Here is a 26,675-nt window from a genome sequence, read left to right on the forward strand (position 1 = left end):
GGTGCGTTCTCAGCCCTCTCCTGTACTCCCTGTTCACCCATGACTGAGTGGCCACGCACACCTCCAACTCAATCATAAAGTTTGGAAACGACACTACAGTGGTAGGCTTGATTACCAACAACAACGAGACGGCCTACAGGGAGGAGGTGAGGGCCCTCAGAGTGTGGTGTGAAGAAAATAACCTCACACTCAATGTCAACAAAACAAAGGAGATGATCGTGGACTTCAGGAAACAGCAGAGGGAGCAGCCCCCTATCCACATCGACGGGACAGTAGTGGAAAGGCCGGAAAGTTAAGTTCCTCGGCGTGCACACAATTAATATCAGTAGCATTGTCAAAGCTGTACAAAAAAAGTTGCCAAACAAGCACACATACCAAACGATGTGTTTACAATACCGCGTTGGTGAAAATAGACAAAATCATTAGGGTGAGGCACATGAGCTACTAACAGCTTACTACACAACATACACTTAGTATTACTTTCTTAGCTACCGTATACATTTCTCCCTTGCATATTACATCAGCCGCGAGACTATTTGTTCTTTAGTGGATGGTCAGGGGGACAGAACATAATTAGAAATCATTTGTAGATTGCACACTGACCGCAAGAATGCCAATAATGTTGACTAAAACATTATCATTTCTATCCTTGCTCACATTTGTATACGATCACATCTCTCCATTATGCGTGGGAATATTTGGGAACAGATTTCTTCAATTAAAAATCACTTGGATCCAGGGTTTAAAGCCCCCCAAAAAAATCCCTTGACTGAAATTGATCTCAGATGGATTGTCTGGGGCCAAGTTAACCTCCCCTTGTGTAAGAAAGTCTTGACCATCAAGCTGTTAGGAAAAGACAACCATTTTGTTAGAACCCCTCTGAATCAGAGTGAGAGGTGCGGAGGGCTGCCTTAATCGACATCCACGTCTTCAGAGCCCGGGGAACAGTGGGTAACTGCCTTGCTTAGGAGCAGAACAACAGATTTTTACCTTGCCAGCTCTAGGTTTCGATCAAGCAACCTTTTGGTAACTGGCCCAACACTCTTCCCCGCCAGGCTACCTGCCGCTCTCTACAGATGTTAGAAATAATGTCAAACCATTTACAGTGTGTTATGCATGTTTTCATGTTCATTTGTGTACCAGTCTAATTTAAGTGTTTGAACCTGTAACGCGGCTGCATGGGATTTGTTTAGATTTTAATCAGGTGTGGTTTCGTTGCATCCAATGGTAGCGTCCACGATAAGGTAACGCAATCAGCCACTTGTTGATTTGACAGCTGTAATACAGTTCCACCTCCAACAATGTCAAAACAACGCTATGTGGATGTCAATCTGATTTCATCTAGTCTATGCTGGTCCTAACCCTCAATTTATCCTATCCTAACTTCATCTTAATGTGCCAAGCAATGATAGTTAGAGCAGTACTTCAGGGCCATTACACACCCTGAGATACATCTGAATTCACCTCTACCACATTTACCTTTGGGCCAGAGCTTGTGCTGATCAACAAAGCTAATGATGGTGATACAAGTCTGTTCAATGACCTGAGATTACATAAAGTGTTTAAAAGAGCATCCGTTTCTATGTAGGTAGTGAAAGGGGCGGCAGGGTAGCCTAGTGGTTAGAGTGTTACACTAGTAACCGTGAAGGTTGCAAGTTCAAACCCCTGAGCTGACAAGGTACAAATCTGTGGTTCTGCCCCTGAACAGGCAGTTAACCCACTGTTCCTAGGCTGTCATTGAAAATAAGAATTTGTTCTTAACTGACATGCCAGGTTAAAAAAGTTTTTTTTTTAAAGGAGTAAGGAATGTAAACAGAGAGGGTTAGCTTCCAACCGCAATGTAAACAATCTCTACATTAGCATTTCTATACAGAGTTTAAATCTAGAATCCTATTCTGAAACAATAACAAAGCAGTCACCCTGCCTCGGTTTTGGTATAAAGCTGAGGGATGTGCCTGGAGAAATGCAACCACTCTCAATTTCATAGACAGAGCTATGGACGCAGCGACTGGCCATACATAGTTTTAATCATGTTTTGAGGCTATACAGTGTTTGCTTAAATTTACATTGTTTACAAACATTGGAGTAAAACAAGCTTATATTTTGTGTTCTCGTGGGGTACGACAGTTGAACTAAACTCATGAGGCATTTAGAAGTTACATTCTTCAAGAATCAATGGGTATACATCATTCATTTATACAATCCATAAATGGATGTAGCAACTAAGGATTCTAGCTTTAAATGTAGTCTAATATGCTGATTAGACCGGGTGTGCGTGTGCCATCACAAGCATGTTGATTTTGTCCACCCACACCAGACGCAATCAGGTTGAAATATCAAAGCAAACTCTGAACCAACTATATTAATTTGGGGACAGGTCGAAAAACATTAAACATTTATGGCAATTTAGCTAGCTAGCTTGCTGTTGCTAGCTAATTTGTCCTGGGATATAAACATTGGGTTGTTATTTTACCTGAAATGCACAAGGTTATATGGCGGTTGGCAACCAACTTTAAAGGTGCATTACCACCACCAACTGGGCTGGAGTGTGGAGCTCAGTTCATCTTTCAATTACCGACATATGCTCCTAAAAACCAATGAGGGGACGGGAGAGGCAGGACTTGCAGCGCATCAATCATCACAAATAGAACCAAGTTCTATTTTAGCGCCTGACTATGCAGACCCTCGTTGACGTGCGCAAGCAGTGTTGGTGCATGAATAAATAACGTGTACATTTATTTTGCAACGTGGGTGGTGTGGTCAGCATGTAAGCCAGTACAGTATCAGTGTCAATATACTAATAACTGAAAGAGTAGCCTGAGTAAGTTATACAAGTAGGTTTGCTTTTCTGAATTTTTTTGGTTTGTGCACTCAAAAACAACATAAATGTTGATCAAAGGAAATGTGAGCAATGACAACATGTGTTGTGTTATGGAGGATCACTTTTTTTGTTTTGTTTAGAAAGTGAGTAAAAATCTAAATATGGACATGGACACTGAGGATGACACGGGTTTCTCAACCCATAACACTAATTCAACAACACTTAGAAAAATACATTTATGTGTTTATTCTTTGCAATACATGAAAACCAAAGGCTTATTTTTCATTTCATAATTCACACTTCCTTATCTTTCCACTAACACAATCAATAAGTACTATCTGAACAGCTTTGTTGCAATCTCATTGCCTAGTGCTGCGCTGATCTCTGTATACATGGATTGTATATGTGAATAATCAGTAGGTGTACAAGTACCATCCACTGCAAGAGAACCTAAATAGCCATCACTAGCCAGCTACCACCCGGTTACTCATCCCTGCACCTTAGAGGCTGCAACCATATGGAATCACTGGTCACTTTAATAAAATGGAACATTAGTCACTTTCATGATGTTTACATACTGTTTCACTTATTTCCTTACAGTTGAAAGCGGAAATGTACATACACTTAGGTTGGAGTCATTAAAATGCGTTTTTCAACCACTCCACAAATTTCTTGTTAAAAAACTATAGTTTTGGCAAGTCAGTTAGGACATCTACTTTGTGCATGACACAAGTAACTTTTCAACAATTGTTTACAGACAGATTATTTCACTTATAATTCACTGTATCACAATTCCAGTGGGTCCGAAGTTTACATACACTAAGTTGACTGTGCCTTTAAACAGCTTGGAAAATTCCAGAAAAGGATGTCATAGCTGTAGAAGCTTCTGATAAGCTAATTGACATAATTTGAGTCAATTGGAGGCGTACCTGTGGATATATTTCAAGGCCTACCTTCAAACTATGTACCTCTTTGCTTGACATCACAGGAAAATCAAAAGAAATCAGCCAAGACCTCAGAAACAAAGTTGTAGACCTCCACAAGTCTGGTTCATCCTTGGGAGCAATTTCCAAACGCCTGAAGGTACCACGTTCATCTGTACAAACAATAGTACGCAAGTATAAACACCATGGGACCACGCAGCTGTCATACCGCTCAGGAAGGAGACGTGTTCCATCTCCTAGAGATGAATGTACTTTGGTGCGAAAAGTGCAAATCAATCTCAGAACAACAGCAAAGGACCTTGTGAAGATGCTGGAGGAAACAAGTACAAAAGTATCTATATCCACAGTTAAACGAGTCCTATATCGACATAACCTGAAAGGCCACGGAGCAAGGAAGAAGCCACTGCTCCAAAACCGCCATAAAATAGCCAGACTACAGTTTGCAACTGCAGATGGTGCCAAAGATTGTACTTTTTGGAGAAATGTCTTCTGGTCTGATGAAACAAAAATAGAACTGTTTGGCCATAATGTCATTATGTTTGGAGGAAAAGGGGGGAGGCGTGCAAGCCGAAGAACACCATCCCAACCGTGAAGCACGGGGGTGAAAGCATCATGGTGTGGGGGTGCTTTGCTGCAGAAGGGACTGGTGCACTGCACAATACAGATGGCATCATGAGGGAGGAAAATTATGTGGATATCTTGAAGCAACATCTCAAGACATCCGTCAGGAAGTTAAAGCTTGGTTGCAAATGGTCTTCCAAATGGATGATGACCCCAAGCATACTTCCAAAGTTGTGGCAAAATGGCAAAAAAGGACAACAAAGTCAAGGTATTGGAGTGGCCATCACAAAGCCCTGACCTCAATCCCATAGAAAATTTGTGGGCAGAACTGAAAAAGTGTGTGCGAGCAAGGAGGCCTACAAACCTGACTCAGTTACACCAGCTCTGTCAGGAGGAATAGGCCAACATTCACCCAACTTATTGTTGGAATGTTGTGGAAGGCTACCCTAAACATTTGACCCAAGTTAAACAATTTAAAGGCAACGCTACCAAATATGAATTGAGTGTATGTAAAATTATGACTCACTGGGAATGGGATGAAAGAACTAAATTTCTCTACTATTATTCTGACATTTCACATTCTTAAGATGAAGTTGTGATCCTAACTGACCTAAGACCTTTTACTAGGATTAAATGTTAGGAATTGTGAAAAACTGAGTTTAAATGTGTTTGGCTAAGGTGTATGTAAACTTCCGACTTCAACTGTATATACATCTACTGTATTTTAGTCAATGTCACTCTGACATTGCTCGTCCCAGTATTTATATATATCTTAATATATATCTTATCTTAATTCCATTATTTTACTTTAAGATGTGTGTATTGTTATATATTACTGCACTGTTGGAGCTAGGAACACAAGCATTTTGCTACACCCACAATAACATCTGCTAAATATGTGTATGTGATCAATAAAATGTGATTTGACCTAGAGGCACGAGTCCAGATACCACATTGTTTTAGATGTAGTATGTGTGTGTACATGACATACTGGAATATCACATTTCCCCAAAAGAGCAAATCCAACATCTAGCTAACTGCTAGCTTTGAGTTATGTTAAGCTTCACTACAAGGCTAAGAATCCAAACCAGTAGGGATTGTAGAAAATGATCAAATCAATTGATAGCTATTTTACAGAGCTTTTCATGTTTCATTCAGAGATCCCAGTGCACCCAACATGCCCAAACACATTTGTAAGAAATTCAAAAGTTGTCACTGCGTTTTTGCTTCATCAGAGAGGAACAATATTTCATCTAGGAGCTTGTTTCACAAATGCAGATTAAATACATCCAGGACAAGGTTTAATTCTGGTTTAGTTAATCCACATTTCAATATTTCATAGCACAACAATAACAAATGGGGGTCTGTGAAAGCAGTTCTAAAATCCCACGCTGGTGTTGGAACCCTGATTACAGTAGTGCTGTATAGATTATTATACTGTTGATTCCCTGATTACAGTAGTGCTGTATAGATTATTATACTGTTGATTCCCTGATTACAGTAGTGCTGTATAGATTATTATACTGTTGATTCCCTGATTACAGTAGTGCTGTATAGATTATTATACTGTTGATTCCCTGATTACAGTAGTGCTGTATAGATTACTATATGGTTGATTCCCTGATTACAGTAGTGCTGTATAGATTATTATACTGTTGATTCCCTGATTACAGTAGTGCTGTATAGATTATTATACGGTTGATTCCCTGATTACAGTAGTGCTGTATAGATTATTATACGGTTGATTCCCTGATTACAGTAGTGCTGTATAGATTATTATACTGTTGATTCCCTAATTACAGTAGTGCTGTATAGATTATTATACTGTTGATTCCCTGATTACAGTAGTGCTGTATAGATTATTATACGGTTGATTCCCTGATTACAGTAGTGCTGTATAGATTATTATACGGTTGATTCCCTGATTACAGTAGTGCTGTATAGATTATTATACTGTTGATTCCCTGATTACAGTAGTGCTGTATAGATTATTATACTGTTGATTCCCTGATTACAGTAGTGCTGTATAGATTATTATACTGTTGATTCCCTGATTACAGTAGTGCTGTATAGATTATTATACTGTTGATTCCCTGATTACAGTAGTGCTGTATAGATTATTATACTGTTGATTCCCTTCTACTCATCCAGACACAAGACACAGTGCCTTCATAAACTATTCACACCCCTTAACTTTTTCCACATTTTGTTGCGTTACAGCCGGAATTTAAAATGGATTAAATTGAGACTTTGTGTCACTGGCATACACATAATGTCAAAGTGAAATTATATTTTTAGACATTTTTACAAATTAATAAAAAATGAAAAGTTGAAATGCCTTGACTCAATAAGTATTCAACCGCTTTGTTATGGAAAGCCCAAATATGTTAGGGAGTAAACATTTTGTTAAGTCACATAAATTGCATGGACCCATTGTGTGCAATAAGGGTGTTTAACATGATTTTTGAATGACTACCTAATCTCTGTCCCCCACACATTCAATTATATGTAAGGTCCCCTCAGTTGAGCATTGAATTACAAACACAGATGCAACCACAAAGACCAAGGAGGTTTTCCAATGTGTCGCAAAGAAGGGCACCTATAGGTAGATGGGTAAAAAAAAAAATAGCAGACATTGAATATCCCTTTGAGCATGGTGAAGTTATTAATTACACTTTGGATGGTGTATCAATACACCCAGTCACTGCAAAGACACAGGCGTCCTTCCTAACTCAGTTGCCGGAGTGGAAGGAAACCGCTCAAGGATTTCACCATGAGGCCAATGGTTAACTTAAAACAGTTACAGAGTTTAATGGCTGTGATAGGAGAAAACTGAGGATGGATTAACAACATTGTAGCTACTCCACAACACTAACCTAAATGACAGACTAAAAAGTAGGAAGTTTGTACATAATAAGATTCCAAAACATGCATCCTGTTTGCAATAAGGCACTTAAGTAAAACTGCAAAAAATGAGGCAAGGAAATTAACTTCATGTCCTGAATACAAAGCGTTAAAGTTTGGGGCAAATACAACACAACACATCACTGAGTACCACACTTCATATTTTCAAGCCTTGTGGTGGCTGCATCATGTTACAGGCATGCTTGTTATGGGCAAGGACTAGGGAGGTTTTTGGGGTAAAAAGAATAGAGTTAAGCATAATCAAAATCCTAGAGGAAAACCTGGTTTACAGTAACAGACACTGGGAGACAAATTCACCTTTCAGCAGGACAATAACCTAAAACACAAGGCCAAATATACACTGGAGTTGCTTACCAAGACGACATTGAATGTTCCTGAGTAGCCTAGTTACAGTTTTGACTTAAATCTGCTTGAAAATCTATGGCAACACTGTCTAGCAATGATCAACAACCAACTTGACAGAGCTTGAAGAAAAAGAAAAAAAGAACGAGCAAATATTGTACAATCCAGGTGTGCAAAGCTCTTAGAGACTTACCCAGAAAGACTCACCGCTGTAATATTTGTAAATTACATTTCAATACATTTACAAAATTCGAAAAACATGTTTTTTTACTTTGTCATTATGGGCTATTGTGCGTAGATGGGTAATGTGTGTGTTTTTTAAAATACATTTTTGAATTCAGGCTGTAACACAACAAAATGTAGAATAAGTCAAGGGGGATGAATACTTTCTGAAGGCACTGTAAAAGCCCAACAGTGTTCCGATAGATCACAGTATCAAAAATAAACACCATTAAAAAGTCCTGGATTTCTGAGTTGATTGAATGATTAGTTGTTGCCGCACCAGAGATGCTTGTGTCAGTATGGCATTACAGGATGTTGACACAGGTCTGCAGTATAGACTGCTTTTGTGTAAGAAACTAGTAATGGATCGATCTGTGCTGCAATACCAACTTTTGGTTGCCAGCACCAAATACACCCATTTCTCCTGAATTCCATTTTCACTCTGGTGATTGTGAAACACAGAAGAGGAAGATCACAGAGGTAAAACTCTCTTTGTAGTCCAATGGTTGAGAAGATGATTGTAACATCCTTTAACTGCATAGTGCGGTTCATTCATCGTTTTGTTGTAGTATAAAAACATTTTATAATATCAGCTATATTCAGCATTAAAATAAGCCAATTAAGACCACATTTTTCTTATAAGCTCCAATTGTGAATATAGTTTTTAGCACATCCATAGACAGAATAACTAACATATCTCTGACTCAAAACACACTGAGCGTACAAAACATTAGGAACACCTGCTCTATCCATGACATGCAGTCGTGGCCAAAAGTTTTGAGAATGACACAAAAGGACCAGCTGACATCATGTCAGCGATTCTCTCGTTAACACAGGTGTGAGTGTTGACGAGGACAAGGCTGGAGATCACTCTGTCATGCTGATTAAGTTCGAATAACAGACTGGAAGCTTCAAAAGGATGGTGGTGCTTGGAATCATTGTTCTTCCTTCTTCCTGCAAGGAAACACATGCCGTCATCATTGCTTTGCACAAAAAGGGCTTCACAGGCAAGGATGTTGCTGCCAGTAAGATTGCACCTAAATCAACCATTTATTGGATCATCAAGAACTTAATGGAGAGCAGTTCAATTGTTGTGAAGAAGGCTTCAGGGCGCCCAAGAAAGTCCAGCAAGCGCCAGGACCGTCTCCTAAAGTTGATTCAGCTGCGGGATCGGGGCACCACCAGTACAGAGCTTGCTCAGGAATGCCAGCAGGCAGGTGTGAGTGCATCTGCACACACAGTGAGGTGAAGACTTTTGTAGGATGGCCTGGTGTCAAGAAGGGCAGCAAAGAAGCCTCTTCTCTCCGGGAAAAACATCAGGGACAGACTGATATTCTGCAAAAGGTACAGGACTGCTGAGGACTAGGAAAATTCATTTTCTCTGATGAATCCCCTTTCTGATTGTTTGGGGCATCCGGAAAAAAGCTTGTCCGGAGAAGACAAGGTGAGCGCTAGCATCAGTCCTGTGTCATGCCTACAGTAAAGCATCCTGAGACCATTCATGATTCTCAGCCAAGGGAGTGGGCTCACTCACAATTTTGCCTAAGAACACAGCCATGAATAAAGAATGGTACCAACTCATCCTCCGAGAGCAACTTCTCCCAACCATCCAGGAACAGTTTGGTGACGAACAATGCCTTTTCCAGCGTGATGGAGCACCTTGCCATAAGGCAAAAGTGATAACTAAGTGGCTCGGGGAACAAAACATCGATATTTTGGGTCCATGACCCATTGAGGACTTGTGGTCAATCCTCGAGGCAGGTAGACAAACAAAAACCCACGAATTCTGACAAACTCCAAGCATTGATTATGCAAGAATGGGCTGCCATCAGTCAGGATGTGGCCCAGAAGTTAATTGGCAGCATGCCAGGGTGGATTGCAGAGGTCTTGAAAAGAAGGGTCAACACTGCAAATATTGACTCTTTGCATCAACTTCATGTAATTGTCAATAAAAGCCGTTGACACTTATGAAATGCTTGTAATTATACTTCAATATTCCATAGTAACATCTGACAAAAATATCTAAAGACACTGAAGCAGCAAACTTTGTGAAAATGAATATTTGTGTCATTCTCAAAACTTTTGGCCACAACTGTAGACTGACCAGGTGAATCCAGGTGAAAGCTATGATTCCTTATTGATAAATCCACTTCAACCAGTGTAGATGAAGGAGAGGAGACAGGTTAAAGAAGGATTTTTAAGCCTTGAGACATGGATTGTTTATATGTGCCATTCAGAGGGTGAATGGGCAAGACAAAATATTGAAGTGCCTTTGAATGGGGTATGATAGTAGGTGCCAGGAGCACAGGTTTGTGTCAAGAACTGCAACGCTGCAGGGTTTCTCACTCAACAGTTTCCCATGTGTATCAAGAATGGTCCACCACCAAAAGGACATCCAGATCAACTTGACACAACTGTGGGAGGCATAGGAGTAAATATTTGGAAGGTGTTCTTAATGTTTTGTACAGTCAGTGTACATGTCAGGATATGTCAAGGTTAGGAATCACTGCTAGTCAGAGCCTTCTGCTAGCTAGGCTAACACAGGTATATTGTAGGGCTCAGTCAGTGTTATGTGCTAGGCTATGTGCTAAGCTAATAAAGCATGTTGGTAGGGTTGCCAGACCAAACTCATTACCGGAGATAATAAACATCCTAAACTGTAGTGAGGAGTATAACTGTTACCGTCTGGTGTATCAGTGAGGAGGGAACCTGGTTAGAGTAAGTGCTCATGTTCAAGTCAGTCAGTGCATGCTTGCCCCCTCTCCAGGGACTGAGAACTAATGTGCTTAAGGTCACTTGAGTGTACATTTCTGGAAAGGAGTTAGAGAGGAGCCATTTGTTTGTTTACGTCAGATGTAGGAGATCCCAGTCCTAGAGGGCCGCAGTGTCAGCAGGCATTTGTTCCAGACCAGCACTAACACACCTGATTGAACTAATCATGGTTCAACATTAATAGAAGAAGCCTGTACACACGCTGGCCCACCTCAGTAGTCACCCATCCCAGGTCTACTTAGTGGTGGTGGCAGGCACGCTGACAGAGAGGTTCCTGCGGGCAGCGTTGGTGACCTGGCGCTGCTGGGTCAGGAAGGACTGACCTGGGGGCACCATGGAGGTGGAGCGACCCCCGAGACGGGCCTCGATCGCCAGCTTCTGGAAGCTCAGACTCTGAAAGGGGTGGAAGACATGCAACAGCCATGTTTAATTGAGTTGGAACAAAAGCTCTGTATAAGTAACATTTGTAAAAAGGTACATTCCTGTCCTTTATTTTCAAAAGAAAATACAATGTGTCTATTCTGACTACATGTTCTAACCTTGTTGTACCATGCTGTTACAATCAGCTTCTCTTCATACTCTCTCAGCTTTGCCTGCTCACACTCCCTATACAGAGAGAGACACAGAGAGAACGAGAGAGACGATCAATACAAGAGGTTGTGAGTGCATTGTGAGATAAGTACTATGGATCCCCATGTCAATGAGTGCGTCATGGCTAATGGTTAAGGGCCAAAGTTCAGGGCCAGGGGTTAAAGATCCGTGTTACCTCCAGGCTGAGGATCCTCTTGTCTCTGTCCGTCAGCTGGTTCTTTAGAGCCTGGATCTCTGCTGTGGCTGGGTTCAGCTTGGGGTCCAATGCACAGATCACCTACAGCACCGAGACAGAGATATCACTGGTGGGAGCAGCAGCAAAGAGAGGCATGTTCTTTTTCTGCACTTGTTATTTTTTTGTCCAGCTGCTAGTTGAATGTGAGAAGAATGAACGAATGATTAAGGAATCACATTGCGTGCTTTCTCCAGGTACATCTTGTATCTCTCCTCCATGGCTCTCATGTCATCATCCTTCTTCTTCAGAGCAGCCATCAGCTCATCCAGTCTCAGAGCTAAGGGACAGACGGACAACACTCACTGGGGTTACTCCGTACTATACCGCCATTGTTGTGGTCGCGTTATGGTTGTTGTAGTTGTACTCACAGGTCTGTGTGTTGTCTGGCTGCAAGTCCTCCAGGAGTTCTTTCTTCTTCATGATCTCATCCTGCGCATCGTTCAGTTGCACCCTGGATAATAAAACACCTTACTTTTTAAATGTCTCTGTCAGGACGAGGTATGGCTGTGTTTATACAGGCACCCCAATTCTGATAATTTCCCCACTCATTTTGACCAATCACATCAGATCTACTCACACCAGATCTTTTTCAGAGCTGATCTGATTGGTCAAAAAGATCAATTAGTGAAAAAAAAATCAGAATTTGGTTGCCTATGTAAACGCAGCCATAGAGATCTCACAAAGCAGTATGGACCATACTTACATATGAGCATCCAGTTTCCTCTTCAGGTGAGACTGCAAACAAAGAGCAGTTGTAAGATAGTGAACACACAGATACTGTTACCTCACAGCTGCTACTGTACATATGAGCGGCAGTATTATGCAATATTTAGGGTTAATGTTTGATATAGTGGTATACTATAAAGATATATGTCTGGTTGAACTCACGTCATCAGTCTTGGCTCCCTGGCCCTGTAGGGCTTTCTGTAAATCCTCTACCTGCTGCTGCAGCTCAGTGACCCTCTCCCTGCTTAACCTGGATGTACATCAGACACACCGGAAGTACATCACAGTCAAACCGGAAGTAAAAAACACACACACACACAGCTTACCTGTTGTCAGTGTCCAGTTCAGAGCAGGTTCTGTGTGCCACCTCTATCAGTGTCTGTAGTTCAGAGATCTTGTCATTCTCTGATCCCTCCTGCTGCACACGCAACATCTTATTCTCATGCTGGAGCCGGATAAACTTCTCCCTGTATTGACAAGGACACACACAGTTAGTGCAGTCAGTGTCTCACACACAAAACAAACAACTATTAAATTACTACCTGTACTCTACAGGTAGGATCTCAGCAGCAAGGTTATCATGGGTTGGACTACCAGCTGGCATCCCTGCCATCCCTGTGGAGAAACAGAGAGCAGATCAGTAGCCATGTGTCTCTGTAGGCTTCAGAGAGACACAGGCGGTGTTCGAAACCGTGATGTATCATGGGTAAATTGTGACTAACTGATCTGAAAATAACATTGAGTAGTTATTTATTTTACCTATATTTTACTAGGCAAGTCAGTTAAGAACAAATTCTTATTTTCAATGACGGCCTAGGAACAGTGGGTTAACTGCCTGTTCAGGGGCAGAATGACAGATTTGTACCTTGTCAACTCAGGGTTTGAACTTGCAACCTGCCGCCCCAAAATGTATGAAGCATGGTGATTTGTAGATCAGTCAGTCTCGACTAGCCTTTAAAGTCGTCGGCAATGTCGAACACGCCAACACTTTATCAACGAAAACCAAACCTCAACTACAGTAAATCTGTTTTCCAATCATATGCAGCACCAGTCAGTCTACATTGTCAATGTGATGGTCCAATGAGCTACCTGCTTGTAGGAGCTGGTCCTGTTGAGCCTGGTTACATCGCAACTCCTCATTGGTCTCCTTCAGAGAGTCTCGCTCAATGATGATCCTCTGATGACCATCATCATCAAGAGACAAGTCAACAGCATTAGATTATTGTTAAAACATTCCTTCCCCTAATGTGTTTGCATGTCAGGGGGACCAGGTAGGTTGGAATAGAAAGTGTTAGGATCCAGTCTGTACCTCTTTCTCCCTCATCACGGCGTCATGTTTCTCTTCAAACTTCTTCTTTTCGTAAGCAAGGTTGTCTGCCCGCCGAGACTCCTCTGACAACTTCCGGTACAGCTCTTGGACCTGGTAGGAAACAGGAAGTAGATTTAGTAAGCCCCCTGATTGGCTGTTTGCCATTCCAAAATGATGTCTCCTCAGAGACGATTTGCTAAGTAAGGGCAAAAGCGTCACAGAGTTCCGGCATATTGTTTTTCCCAACCCAGTTCTGTCAGACCCACGTGTTCTGTTTCTAGTATATTCTCAGGCATGTCTCACCTGTCTCTTGTATGTCTCTAGCTGTGCACGGGCAGTGTTAGCCTTGCGTAGCTCCTCCTCCAGACTGACAGTGTTGTGCATGTAGGTCATGTTCTTCTCTTCCAGCAGTTTGACTTGTCTTCTCAGATCTCCCAGGTCCTCCAGTTTACGCCTGTATGTCTCCACTGACGCCTCCAGCTTCACAGCATGGTCCGAACAGCTCCTACACACATTTATAATTTATTACATTTAATTGAATTTATAAAGATAAATAAATAAAACAGGCAAATCGATTAAAGCAAGGGCCTAAACAACACATTCTTACTGGTCTTACTGTAGGCCGTCATTGTAAATAAAGAATTTGTTCTCAACTGACTTGCCTAGTTAAATAAAGGTTACATACCCTTACCTCAAACTGACCACATCCTCTCTCCCACTCCCATTTATACACATTCCAGGTAGTGATGCACATCTCAGAAGATCTGATGATTACAACTGAAATAAAGGACCTAGAACGCCACCAAACACACCTGAGGATATCGAGTTCGTCTTTAAGTGCTCGTGACTCCTCTGCCAGGCTGGTGAGTTCGTCATTACGATGCTGAACCTCGATCAGCTGCTTCTCCAACTCCTCACAGTGGATACGGTAGTCATCCTTAGCTGCCTCTAGCCTACACACACACACACACACACACACACACAGAGAGGGAGAGAGACATCTGTAAGTGCTGTGATGAATAACTAAGAGTCGTTCCAGTGCGATTTGTTTTCACGGACACATGACACACACACACCTAAAGTTCTCCTCCTGTAGTGTCTCTAGCTGTATCTGTAGCTGGCTGTGTTTCCGTCCGGAGGGCGTGCTCGGGTCATCAAACGAGTCCAGCTGATTGGCTCGGTCCGTCAGCACGTCGTTCTCAGCTAATAGGCTGTTCCGCTCCTCCTGAAGGACCGTCACCTGACAAGGGTCAAACTAGGGTCAGAGGTGGGCTGTGTCTCAATCCCAAAATATGAATTAGTAGCGAGAACATTAAGCTCCAACCCCCATTTTTTTATTTTTTTTACAGTTTATCCATTAAGGAGGGACCACATGGTCACAGATGCCTGAAGAATGGGGAGAAAGGTAACTAAAAGAGTCTTTGAGAGATGATGTGATAAGCATCAATTCATCTCTAGTGGGAAAGACCCGTTCTCGCCAACTGTTCAACAAACAAAGCATCATTATTACACCCTGAAAGTACAGTGCAGTGAAGCCACACAAAACCTTCAACAACACCAACATCTTGACTAATAGGTTGAAAGGCTGGTTAGTTATTCTCCCTGACACAGCCTCTCCTCTGTTCATTAGTCATGCTTTATGTCAGAGACAATACTTGGGAATAGAAGCTTTGAGTGTGGGTGCATTAAAAAAAAATGTAATTCAACCCAGTGTCTTCTCTCCACCTGTTCCCAAACACTACAAATGAACACACCACATAGTTTAAATGAGTGATACGTTAGCGACAGAGAGCACGACAGGGTATAGATATTTTAATCCGCCTCGGCAACCAGGCATTAGATGTTTTTTGTCCGCCTTGACGACGAGCAGCCATGTTGACTTACCTCTCTGTGTGTCCTTGAAGAGAGACACTGGTGATCTACTGTAACAACTCGATCTGGAGACACGAGAGGCCCATACAACATGGACTTGACCTAATCAGTAACCAGTAGCAGAAATGTGTCCTGTACTATGGTTTTCCCCAGCCAGGCAGAGCAGGGTATGGCAGAGAGAGCAGGTAGGGGGGGAGCAGTGGCTTAGTCTGTAAAACCACAGCCCTTCTGCTACACCAGCCACAGACAATAGCCTCTGGCATCACAGCACATAACACAGACCCAGTTTATACAGTACTAGGGTTGTGTGTGTGTGCGTCATTGATATTTGGCATCCTCGGCCACGTACATATAGGCTTACAGTGTGTGACCTTCAGATTGCACGCCTGCCGTTATGGGCAGCCTAGCTGTGTGGAGGTGAAGGTGCTTTTTGTTTCCTTAAGTGTCCTCATATGAACAACCTTTGAAATGTATGAATCCTTTATGAGGTAATGTGATTTGTGGATTCAAATAAAGTACTTAAAATCTGTATATACCTGTACGTCGAGTTCCTGACAGCGCTGGGCTAGCTCCTCCTTTTCTGCCATCAGATCTGCCAGGTCCTCGAGAGCCTTCTTCAACTAGACACACACACACACTTAACAATACAGCTCTAAAGCCTACTTCAGCAGCTCCAAGAAGAGATGAGCAATATCGCAGTACTAATTAAAGAGTCTAAGACAAGCCGTCAACTATTGAGAGATACGCAAACAACAACAACTATAATAAAGACAACGGTATTCTATTAGATGCCTAGCACAGTGGATCTCCTCTCACCACTTGTTCCAGGTCCTCCAGTGTCAACATTAGAGAGATATGAACTGTCAGCAACAACACAACAGACTATTAGAGGCCAAACACAGGATCTCCTCCTTTCACCTGTGATTCTACGTCCCCCGGTGGCTCTACTCCAAACTGGGCCATGTTCTCTTTACTCATCAGCTAACAGAGAGAGAGAGAGAGCGACATGGTACAGGTTTGGTTAGAGCCAACGTCAATCCTACTCATTCACACGTCACAGGTGTTCTAAAATGACTTTCTAAAGCCAAAGAGATGTCATGACATGTACTTTATCAACATCACAGTATTGGTAACTGGCTTTTTTTTACACAAATGGGTAATTGTAAGATCTTACCGTGCATGACAAACTATTTGAAATCAATCAGAGAGAATGGCCCTGGTCAGGCTAAGCCTCACCTCCTGAAGGGCTGTCATCACCACATGCTGTACGGATTCCTCCAGAGTCATGATGATCTGGATGTACTCTGGAGAGGAAGAGAGAGAGCGGAAGGAAGGGAAAGAGAGAGGATTACACACTAATATGCGCACATAGTTTCTGTTTTGGGTGCCAGTCTGTGACTGCACCATGTGCGCGCGTGTGTGTCTGTGTGTGTGTGTGTGTGTGTGTGTATATACAGTGCATTCGGGAAAGTATTCAGACTTTTCCCACATTTTGTTACGTTACAGCCTTATTCTAAAATGGATTAAATAAAACATTTTCTTCATCAATCTACACACATTACTGTTGAGTGGAGTCCACCTGTGGTAAATTCAATTGATTGGACATGATTTAAGGTCCCAGAGTTGACAGTGCATGTCAGAGAAAAAACCAAGCCATGAGGTCAAAGGAATTGTCCGTAGAAAATAAATAGCTGTGCAGTGACGCTCCCCATCCAAACTGACAGAGCTTGAGAGGATCTGCAGAGAAGAATGGGAGAAACTCCCCAAATACAGGTTGCCAAGCTTGTAGTGTTATACCCAAGAAGACTCAAGGCTGTAATCGCTGCCAAAGATGGCTGAACAAAATACTGAGTAAAGGGTCCGAATACTTATGTAAATGGATTTTTTTTTTTATTAAAAAAATGAAATGTCTGAAAACCTATTTTTGCTTTAACATGGGGTATTGTGTGTAGATTGAGGGGGGGGGAACTATTTCACCAATATTAGAGTAAGGCTGTAACAAAATAGTGAAAAAGTGAAAAAAAGTGAAGGGTGAAAGGTTCTGAAAACTTTCCGAATAAACTGTGTGTGTGTGTGTGTGTGTGTGTGTGTGTGTGTGTGTGTGTGTGTGTGTAAGTGTAAGTGTAATACCTTGCTTGCGTTCACATTTGACAGCACAGCCCAGTGTGAGCTGCAGCAGTCGTCCCAGTTCTATAGGGTCTGAGTGTTCTGCCACCTTCACCAGGTCTGGCAGGGGGAACTCCTGGATCTGCTGGCTCAGGACCTAGTGACATAGAAAGAGAATAGAACAGTTATAACTAGACATTAAACAGTTATTACCTGGACCAGGTCTGGGAGGGAGAAGTCTGAGATCTGCTGGCTCAGGACCTGGTGACATAGAAAGAGAATAGAACCAGACATAAAGGGTTTTAAATCTGTGCCTCTACTAACCTCATTGTAGTAATCCACCATCATCTGAAGGATCTTCTTCAGGTTGTTCATCTGGAGAAAGAAGTTACACACTCATCACTCTACAAAAAAAAACAAAGTTTACACCTCAAAGAATCTCCTCACTGTGAGCTATGGAAACATTTAGAGTGAGTCTTCTCTGATCTGGAGAGGATATCTGACAGGCCAATGGCTGGCTAAAATACTGACAGGGCCAGCAGAGAGCAGTCACACTGGCTTTTAGGTCAGTAGGGGAGGGAAATAAGGAGGGAGAGGGGAAGGAGGGATGGAAGCAGAGAGGAAGGAAGGAAGGATTGCAAGGGAACTAGGGATGGAAGTACAGAGAGAAAGAGGGAGGGGAGAGAAGGGATGGACAGAAAGAGGTATGTATGGAGTTCAGCACCTTCAGTCTCCAGTGATTCCCAACATCTTCTTTAATGTGACCAAGCCAACTCTCACTGAACCACGCTGGATCTCTGCATTGCACAACACACACACACATGCATAAGCATTGGACAAAAAAAATGTCTACTAAACAACCGTATTCAAATCAGAAAATATCCAACCCCAGAATCTGACTGGGCTTTATACCCGACTCCAGTGTGTTTAATATTCAGCCAGGGTAAGGCTGTCAGTATAAATTCATGTCTCTGCAGCCTGGACGTATACTATGAATTGTGTGTGCGTGTATGCATGTTCTTCACATCTGATGCAGGGCCTGAGAAATGGCAGCTCCAGTGGTCAGCTCCTCTACAGTCGTACATGGTGCTGCAGTGTTGAAGGTCTGGAGCTGAGGGTGATACAAACGGTGAGAATAGCACAGGTTAGAGTAGAGACCGAGGAGAAGGGGAGACGCTGGGACAGGAATGAGAAATGGGGGAGGCAGTTGGAGAAACTGATATCTATCTCCATTTGCATTCATCGTATAGCATCAAGTTGCAAAGCCTGTCGTGAACCATCAAACACATGTCATGGGTGTGCAGATAGAAAAGAGACAAACCTTGGTCAGAAAGAGAAAGCTTGTGTGTATTGAGACTGAGAGACAGCCCCAGAGAGAGATGATTCTAAGCTCTGTTACGGTGGATTTGTGAATAATTCACCCTTCAGGACTGTTCTCCATGATGTCAGATGACCACTAGCCTCAGCTCCCAGGCTTCGCTCACGAGGTGAAAGCCTGTGACAAAGGTTGAGACCTCTAATTGTAATCAGTAATGTAACTTTTGGATTACCCAAACTCAGCAACGTAAACTGGTTACTTTCAGATTACTTTCCCCCTAAGAGGCATTAGAAGAAGACAAAAAGTATCCATCAAGCGCTGTTACGGATTCAAGTATCCAGTGTGTGTTTTTCTTTTCTCTCCTTCTCCCCTCACAGGTGGAAATCATCACTCCCCAATCAGTCACCAATCAATCATCAATCAGAAGACACACGTCCTCCTGTTTCCTACCCAATCACAGTTCCTTTCCCTTGGTTTAAAACCCCTCTCAGTTGTTTGCTCTTGAGCGCAATCTCTCTGTAATCTCTCCTTCTTTTTTTTGTTTGAGCACCTCCATATCACTTTGTCCTCACCTGTAAGTATTGTTTTTCGTTATGGTGTTTGTTTGTTTGCTGGTGGGAAAAGGGGGAAACAAGACAAGTCGCCCATGGGCATACACTACCCGTAGGTAGACTTTGTTAAATACACTAGTTAGAACCGGGCGGACCACCCATTGTATTTTGGGTTAGTTAGTTAGCTGCTGTTGAAAAAGTCTATCTTAGGGGTGTTTTTGAATACTTATTTATTTCCTTGAGTCCAGCTCAGCCCCTTTTCCTGCTCCCCCCATTACCGTGTGTTTTCCAATAAACCCTGAGTTTGACTGTAGATTTCAGTTGTCGTGGTTATTTCGTTCTCACTTATTTTGTCACTATTATAAATTGCATGAGTTGTTACGGGTCTCATTACCATCCCCCCTAGACTGTCAGGCCAAAAGGGATTTGTAACAAGCGCATTGTATGTGTTCCAACTGAGCTAAAAATGTGCTCTTTTTTATGCTGAATTTAATTGAGAAAACAGTGGTTTTCCCCAGTGATTAACATGGGTTTCGGTTATTAACAGTTGTTGAGGCTATACGCAGCAGGTATACAACATATACCCACTCGGTAGCGGTGCGTAGGTAAAATCACTGGGGAAGCCAAGCCGATTCTGATGGTTTGATTATAATCATTGGCCAGTACAGAGAATTAAGTAAAACTATAAGTAGAAATCCTTATCTCCATCCATGGCTAATGGAAAGGCCCAATTTTAGCTAGCTAGCCACCAGCCAGAGGACAACACAACAAGATACAGCAATTCAAGTTTTTCTGTCAATGATGTATGTCCTCAATGGGATTTGATAGGAGTCACGCCAAAATCTAAGCGGGCTTCCCATGACACTACTTTTTTTTTTTTGCGGCAGGACCATTCAGTTGTGCTCGCTCAGTTTAGTTCAACGCTGATTGACACATTGTGTACTTTTTTTGTCAAGGGAGGCCAGATTCTCGCCGGCTTCCCTTGCCTTCAATGCTACGGGCGGCAACAATGTCATCCTCGTTTGGACCAGACAGCATCAGATAGATGGCCTACACGTAGAGAGACCGGGGGGCTGTTTCACTGGCTCTGATGCTTTCTACTGTGAGATACATTCAGCCTCTTGCGAATTGAAAGAAAATTATGAAACACAGAGACGAAAGAAAATATTTTAGTAAAAAAAAAAAAAGTCAATTTTTTGGGGGGGAAGCCTGGCTTCCCTTGGCATCCAGCCCATTTTAGTTTCCCATACGATATAAAGTGTAATCCATTTGATCAACTTTATTTGTAGATACAAATAGTAAATAAAGTCCAGTTACAGCTTCTTTTGACAAAGTAGAAACAAAAAAGATATAACCAGCCAGCTGCACGGGTGAAATGATTTGCGTATTCCTAAACAAAAGCACCAGTGCATGAACAATTGTAAAGGATGAATTGCATAAATATTTGTAGAAAAATATTCTTGACAAGATATACAACAGTAATTTGTTGATTGTATCAAACACTGTTTTACTCTTATACGCGTGCCTTAACGCATTCATCAATCTCATCTTCTCTTTATGCTTCGGGCCCACAGTCATCACACAGCTTTGGCCTTTGCGTGCGCAAGACCCATAAACAAATCGGTTGCTCTGCACACAGTTTTCATGGGCCTTGTTTCGTGTACACCTGCCGCATGTGTCGCATAATCTCTCTGAAGCGGTTGCGCGGCCTGGTGGAAGTCCACCTCATACCTATCAGACTAAAATGACTCCACATCCATGCTCTTTCCGCCGTAGGCACCGCGGACATCCAGTACGAGAGTGCAATAAATGCTTTGAGTTCATCCATAGATATGTCCCACGTACTGTTTCCTTTTCTGTGCGCATAAGCAACAGCCCAATCTGATGGGCTGCAACATCTTCATGTCACAAACTCGTCACTCTTTTCTACCCTAATTGTGCCATCCCTCCCAGACTCCTGTCTCGCCGTGGCAGTTGGGATCCCTCACTCCGTTGGCTCTGTTATGGTTTTTCTGCGGCGAGGCTCAGGCATCGGAGGCGGAGGCTCAAAGTCAACATCAGATGAAGACTCTTCATCAGCAACGTCGATTTCAAGCTCAATATCAGATCCGCCATCAGACTCCAACTTGTCTAAATTGTGTCAGTGTGTCCATTCATTTGGTCCGGATTGCCATTGTGAACTACACACATTGTGTGTTACACTCCCAGGGGAAAGTATATACCATTTCCATTCATAATAAAATAATTAGACCGCCCACAATTCTTCATCATTACACTACATTGTTCTAAATTCAATCACCATCATTCAGTTCATCATTCCACTCAGTCACAGTTGAGTTATTTGACAAAAGTGTAATAAACTGCAGAATATGATCTTTCTGATACTTTATATAAATGAAAATGTTTTACCTGCAAGTGACTGAAGGAGGATTTGATAAAGTGATGCTCCTTCCCCTGCATCTGTCAATTACAAGATGAGCCATTCTCTTCATGTACAATTTGATAACTGAAACCTAATATCACTCATCAGATTATTGTAAGTCTATAGGCCAAATCTTATTATGTGAAAATATTAGTTTCAGTATAGTTTCGATGGGCCAGCGGTGCAAGTTGACTGGCATCATTTGTTTCCCGCTCATAAACTTGGATCGCGTCAAAGATATGTTTTCTATTATTCTAAAGGCCTACTGCAACACGTAGCATGTTTTCGCTTCTGTTACTACAATACATTTGGTTAATAATAGTCAGTCAATAAAACAGTCCCATAACAGCATATTTTTACGAAGTAAAATGTAAAAGAGAATGGTATCAGCTAGAGGTCGACCGATTAATCGGAATGGCCGATTAATTAGGGCCGATTTTAAGTTTTCATAACAATCGGAAATCGGTATTTTTGGGTGCTGATTTCCGATTATTAAAAAATATATAAAATTATACCTTTTATTTAACTAGGCAAGTCGGTTAAGAACACATTCTTATTTTCAATGACGGCCTAGGAACTGTGGGTTAACTGCCTTGTTCAGGGGCAGAACGACAGATTTTCACCTTGTCAGCTCAGGGGTTCCAATCTTGCAACTGCACAGTTAACTAGTCCAACGCTCTAACCATTGCACTCCACGAGTAGCCTGCCTGTTACGCGAATGTAGTAGAAGCCAAGGTAAGTTGCTAGCTAGCATTAAACGTTTCGTAGAAAAAAAGTAAATCATAATCTCTAGTTATAACTACTGATCCAGTTTAGCAGGCAATATTAACCAGGTGAAATTGTGTCATTTCTCTTGCGTTCATTGCACGCAGAGTCAGGGTATATGCAACAGTTTGGGCTGCCTGGCTCATTGCGAACTAATTTGCCAGAATTTTACGTAATTATGACATACATTGAAGGTTGTGCAATGTAACAAGAATATTTAGACTTAGGGATGCCACCCGTTAGATAAAATACAGAACGGTTCCGTATTTCACTGAAATAATAAACCTTTTGTTTTCGAAATGATAGTTTCCGGATTCGTTCATATTAATGACCAAAGGCTTCGTATTTCTGTGTGTTATTATGTTATAATTAAGTCTGATTTGATAGAGCAGTCTGACTGAGGAGCAGCAGGCCCGTAATCAAAACTTTCGTGCGTTTTGCCAGCAGCTCTTCGCAAGCACAGTGCTGTTTATGACTTCAAACCTATCAGCCTAATGGCTGGTGTAACCAATGTGAAATGGCTAGCTAGTTAGCTGGGTGTGCGCTAATACTAGAGGCACATATTACTTTCTTCTCAAACACTTTGTTTTTGCATTATTTAAACCAAATTGAACATGTTTCATTATTTATTTGAGGCTAAATTGATTTTATTGATGTTTTATATTAAGTTAAAATAAGTGTTAATTCAGTATTGTTGTAATTGTCATGATTACAAATAAAAATGTAATAAAAAAAATATTTAAAAATCGGCCGATTAATCGGTATCAGCTTTTTTGGTCCTCCAATAATCGGTATCAGCGGTGAAGAATCATAATCGGTCGACCTCCAGTTAACGTTTAGAAAGGTAAATTATCACTTGAAAAATGGTTTTCGAAACGTGTTTCATATCAGAAAGAAATAATTATTCAAATAAAATAAAAAATACACTTACTGTAGCAGATTTGGGGCGGCAGGTAGCCTCGTGGTTAGAGCTTTGGACAAGTAACCGAAAGGTTGCAAGATCGAATCCCCGAGCGGACAAGGTAAAAATCTGTCGTTCTGCCCCTGAACGGGAAGGCAGTTAGCCTAGGAACAGTGGGTTGTCATTGAAAGTCAAAATTTGTTCTTAACTGAAATGCCTAGTTAAGTAAAGGTAAAATAACTAACATTTGCACAGATCCATATGCTGTGTGCCTCTAATTGACAAACTACCCTTCCTGCCCAGTTAGGCTTACACGCAGGTAGCTAATTAACACAGGTGGTCGTCTTCTGTCAACAAGCGATGTAACATGGAGATATGGCCGTGTGGGAACACTAACCATAACCCTATAAAAAGGTGTGTAGTTATTGAACCTTTTGTTTTATGACATTTTTTAATTTCTCACTGACATGAAAGATAAGTTTCCAAAACCATACCGCTAGTGATGTGTGTTAATGTTTAGACCAGCAGATCAATTGACCCAAAATGTATGTTTCGAGTTAGAATAGTAGAATACAATTATGGAATTTGGTTGTGCATCAGCATTTTTTCTCATGTTATGTCACTGACAGTCACTCAATTAGCCCATGTCACCTAACATTATTTAGATTGGTAAATTAGTTTAGCCAGGTATGTAAACTTGTAGTAATCATGGTTAAATTACCGACTGGTTTTTACCATTGATTTTGTTAGTCACCCTCGCTGAGATATCAAATACAAATTGCAAATTTCTCCCCACCCTAAGGCAAAATGTGTAGAATTGCAGGAAATGAACTATAAAACTGCACATTTTTCTCTACATCCCATGGCAAAATGTGTAGAACTGCAGGTAATTAACTGTAATACTTCAATTTGTTTCTCTCTGCTGTCAACAGGGCTGCTAAAATGTTTTGCTTGCAACAACATTTCACTTAGGGCCCCCCAAAAACTAGGACCGGCTGTGACTTCATGTGTGTATGGATGTGGGTAAACAGAGCAGTGAGCCACTGCGGCCAGTCATGATGACTGCAGATTTTTTGTGGCCCCCACCCCCATCAAAGTTGCCCATCCCTGGTTTAGAGAAAGCGTCGTGGCTCCTAAAGCGCACCCTCCCTAGCCTAAAGGTTAGCGTTTATGAATGGGCAAACACTAACCTACCTGCCATAGGTAAACGATACCGTCATCGGTAAGACAGTAGACATTCATGCAATCAGACGCTTTTTAGAGCGCTCTCTGAATGAACAGCGGAAATCATTGACATACTTACCCATATAGCAAGGCTCTCACACAACACCACTTTGTCAGTCTCCATTTCTCCGCGTCGGGTAAGGCTAGACATGATTGTTCACTGCACCTGTCAACAACGACGCGGTTTCCCTTCCCTCTGCATTTGACCTCACCTGCGGCGGTTGGATCTCTAGCGCTAACTGCGTAATGTAGGCATGTTTCCTGGTCACTACGCTGTAAAAGCCCCGTGAGTTTCTACGTGAATAGCCGCCGCTTTGACGTTTTCGGTTGAGACGGATCAGGGATTGACGGAATAAATAGCAAGAACGAGGAATGAAACGCCTATTGCACTGAGCTGACTGTAACAGACAGACCAGTCAGATTGAATATCCGACTAACTGACTGACAGGGCTGTGGGGATACGATGGAGCCAGTCACATAGCAAAACCAAATGTTTGTTAACCTCAATTATCTGAGATAGTTTCTCTCCCTATTTCAAGATTTCTCCTCGACCTCAACCATGGTAAAAAGAGTCATGTGAGGAATTCACTTTTTATTACAATTTAGTTTGACACAAATATAATTAGGGAAACTCAGGTGCCTGGTCTCATGAGAACAAAATCCCCATCCTCCTTTACCAAACCCAGGGCCGGATTAGGCACTGTTCGCAGACCCAGATTGAGTTAAATCCTGGACTAAAAAGCACTTTCATTTGAGATTCTCTATTAAACATGCTTAGTCCAGGAGTAGGCTTAATCTTAGTCCAGGAGTAGGCTTAATCTTAGTCCAGGAGTAGGCTTAATCTTAGTCCAGGAATAGGCTTAATCTTAGTCCAGGAGTAGGCTTAATCTTAGTCTGGGAAAATATTATCAATACATAAATAGATAAATGACTGATATTGGCACAAGATGGAGGGAATGTTGGAACATAACTAACAGTTAGAGAAAAGATGTGCGCTTAATCCAATATACATTTATGCATAGAATTTATTACACAAGAGACAAAATTAACAAATTCTACAGAACAATGGAGAGAGAAAAAATGACTCAATAAACCATGCATTCTGGGAATGCTATAAAGTCCAAAAGTTATGGGCGGAGTTAGAAAGTTGGCTGTCAGAAGTATTACAATGTAAATGTACTTTTAATCCATCTGTATGAATATTTCAAGACATGGCATAAGAGGGATACTCATCTTGAAAAAACGTATAGTTAAAAATTGGTAATCAAACTCCTCAATCGATAACACAATGGAATGGTCAAATTGTGTATTGTCTAAGTGTTGAAAGTATGTGGGCAACAGAGAGAAATCAAATGATGCAGTTTGAGGCCATGTGGCGAAGAGTGATGCGGGCGCTGGAGATGAGGGTGTGAGCAGGTGGGTCTGGGCAGGTGTGATGTGAATGTTTGTGAGCATCTTTATGTTGTTATTTGTATGTGTATGCTTTGTATTGTAAAAAAAGAAATATATACCGTACCAGTCAAAAGTTTGTACACACCTACTCATTCACGGGGTTATCTTCTACATTGTAGAATAATAGTGATGACATCAAAACTATGAGATAACACATATGGAATCATGTAGTAACCAAAAAAAGTGTTAAACAACTCAAAATATATTTTATATTTGAGATTCTTCAAAGTAGCCACCCTTTGCCTTGATGACAGCTTTGCACATTCTTGGCATTTTCTCAACCAGCTTCATGAGGGAGTCACCTGGAAAGCATTGCAATTAACAGTTGTGCATTGTTAAAAGTTAATTTGTGGAATTTCTTTCCTTCTTTAATGCATTTGAGCCAATCAGTTGTGTTGTGACAAGGTAGGGGTGGTATAAAGAAGATAGCCCTATTTGGTAAAAGACCAAGTCCATATTTTGTTAAGAACAGTTCAAATAAGCAAAGAGAAACAACAGTCCATCATTACTTTAAGACACAGTCAGTCAATGCGGAACATTTCAGGAACTTTAAAAGTTTCTTCAAGTGCAATAGCAAAAACCATCAAGCGCTATGATGAAAATGGCTCTAATGAGG

General features: G+C 41.6%; 1 protein-coding gene across 2 annotated transcripts; it reads right to left on the reverse strand.

Moving 5' to 3' along the window:
• Positions 1-7,112: 7,112 nt before the first annotated feature.
• LOC115145056 (protein Hook homolog 1-like) lies at positions 7,113-24,808 on the reverse strand. 2 transcript variants are annotated; one of them, XM_029686286.2, is made up of 23 exons: positions 24,687-24,808; positions 21,705-21,755; positions 18,452-18,537; positions 18,151-18,223; positions 17,751-17,801; positions 17,451-17,583; positions 16,557-16,624; positions 16,239-16,301; positions 15,857-15,940; positions 14,525-14,688; positions 14,261-14,401; positions 13,752-13,953; positions 13,449-13,559; positions 13,229-13,316; positions 12,682-12,754; positions 12,466-12,606; positions 12,302-12,389; positions 12,117-12,148; positions 11,782-11,864; positions 11,590-11,690; positions 11,354-11,455; positions 11,127-11,195; positions 7,113-10,980 (listed from the first exon to the last, which is right to left on the reverse strand). In XM_029686286.2, exons 1-23 carry the CDS (start codon positions 24,756-24,758, stop codon positions 10,822-10,824), a joined length of 2,235 nt encoding a protein of 744 aa, XP_029542146.2. In that variant the 5' UTR covers positions 24,759-24,808; the 3' UTR covers positions 7,113-10,821. The 2 variants fall into 2 exon arrangements, with proteins under 2 accessions (XP_029542146.2, XP_029542148.2); XM_029686288.2 differs by lacking the exon at positions 21,705-21,755.
• Positions 24,809-26,675: the final 1,867 nt, after the last annotated feature.

Source organism: Oncorhynchus nerka, linkage group LG17 (genome assembly GCF_034236695.1).
Source record: "Oncorhynchus nerka isolate Pitt River linkage group LG17, Oner_Uvic_2.0, whole genome shotgun sequence".
Lineage (NCBI taxonomy): Eukaryota > Metazoa > Chordata > Actinopteri > Salmoniformes > Salmonidae > Oncorhynchus > Oncorhynchus nerka.

Coding starts and splice junctions, on each gene's coding strand:
- LOC115145056 (XM_029686286.2), bottom strand. CDS start 24,758: ATGTCTAGCCTTACCCGACGCGGAGAAATGGAGACTGACAAAGTGGTG. Junction 18,538..21,704: donor CCTCCTTCAGTCACTTGCAG/GTAAAACATTTT, acceptor TATCACCCTCAG/CTCCAGACCTTCAACACTGC. Junction 10,981..11,126: donor TAACAGCATGGTACAACAAG/GTTAGAACATGT, acceptor CACCCCTTTCAG/AGTCTGAGCTTCCAGAAGCT.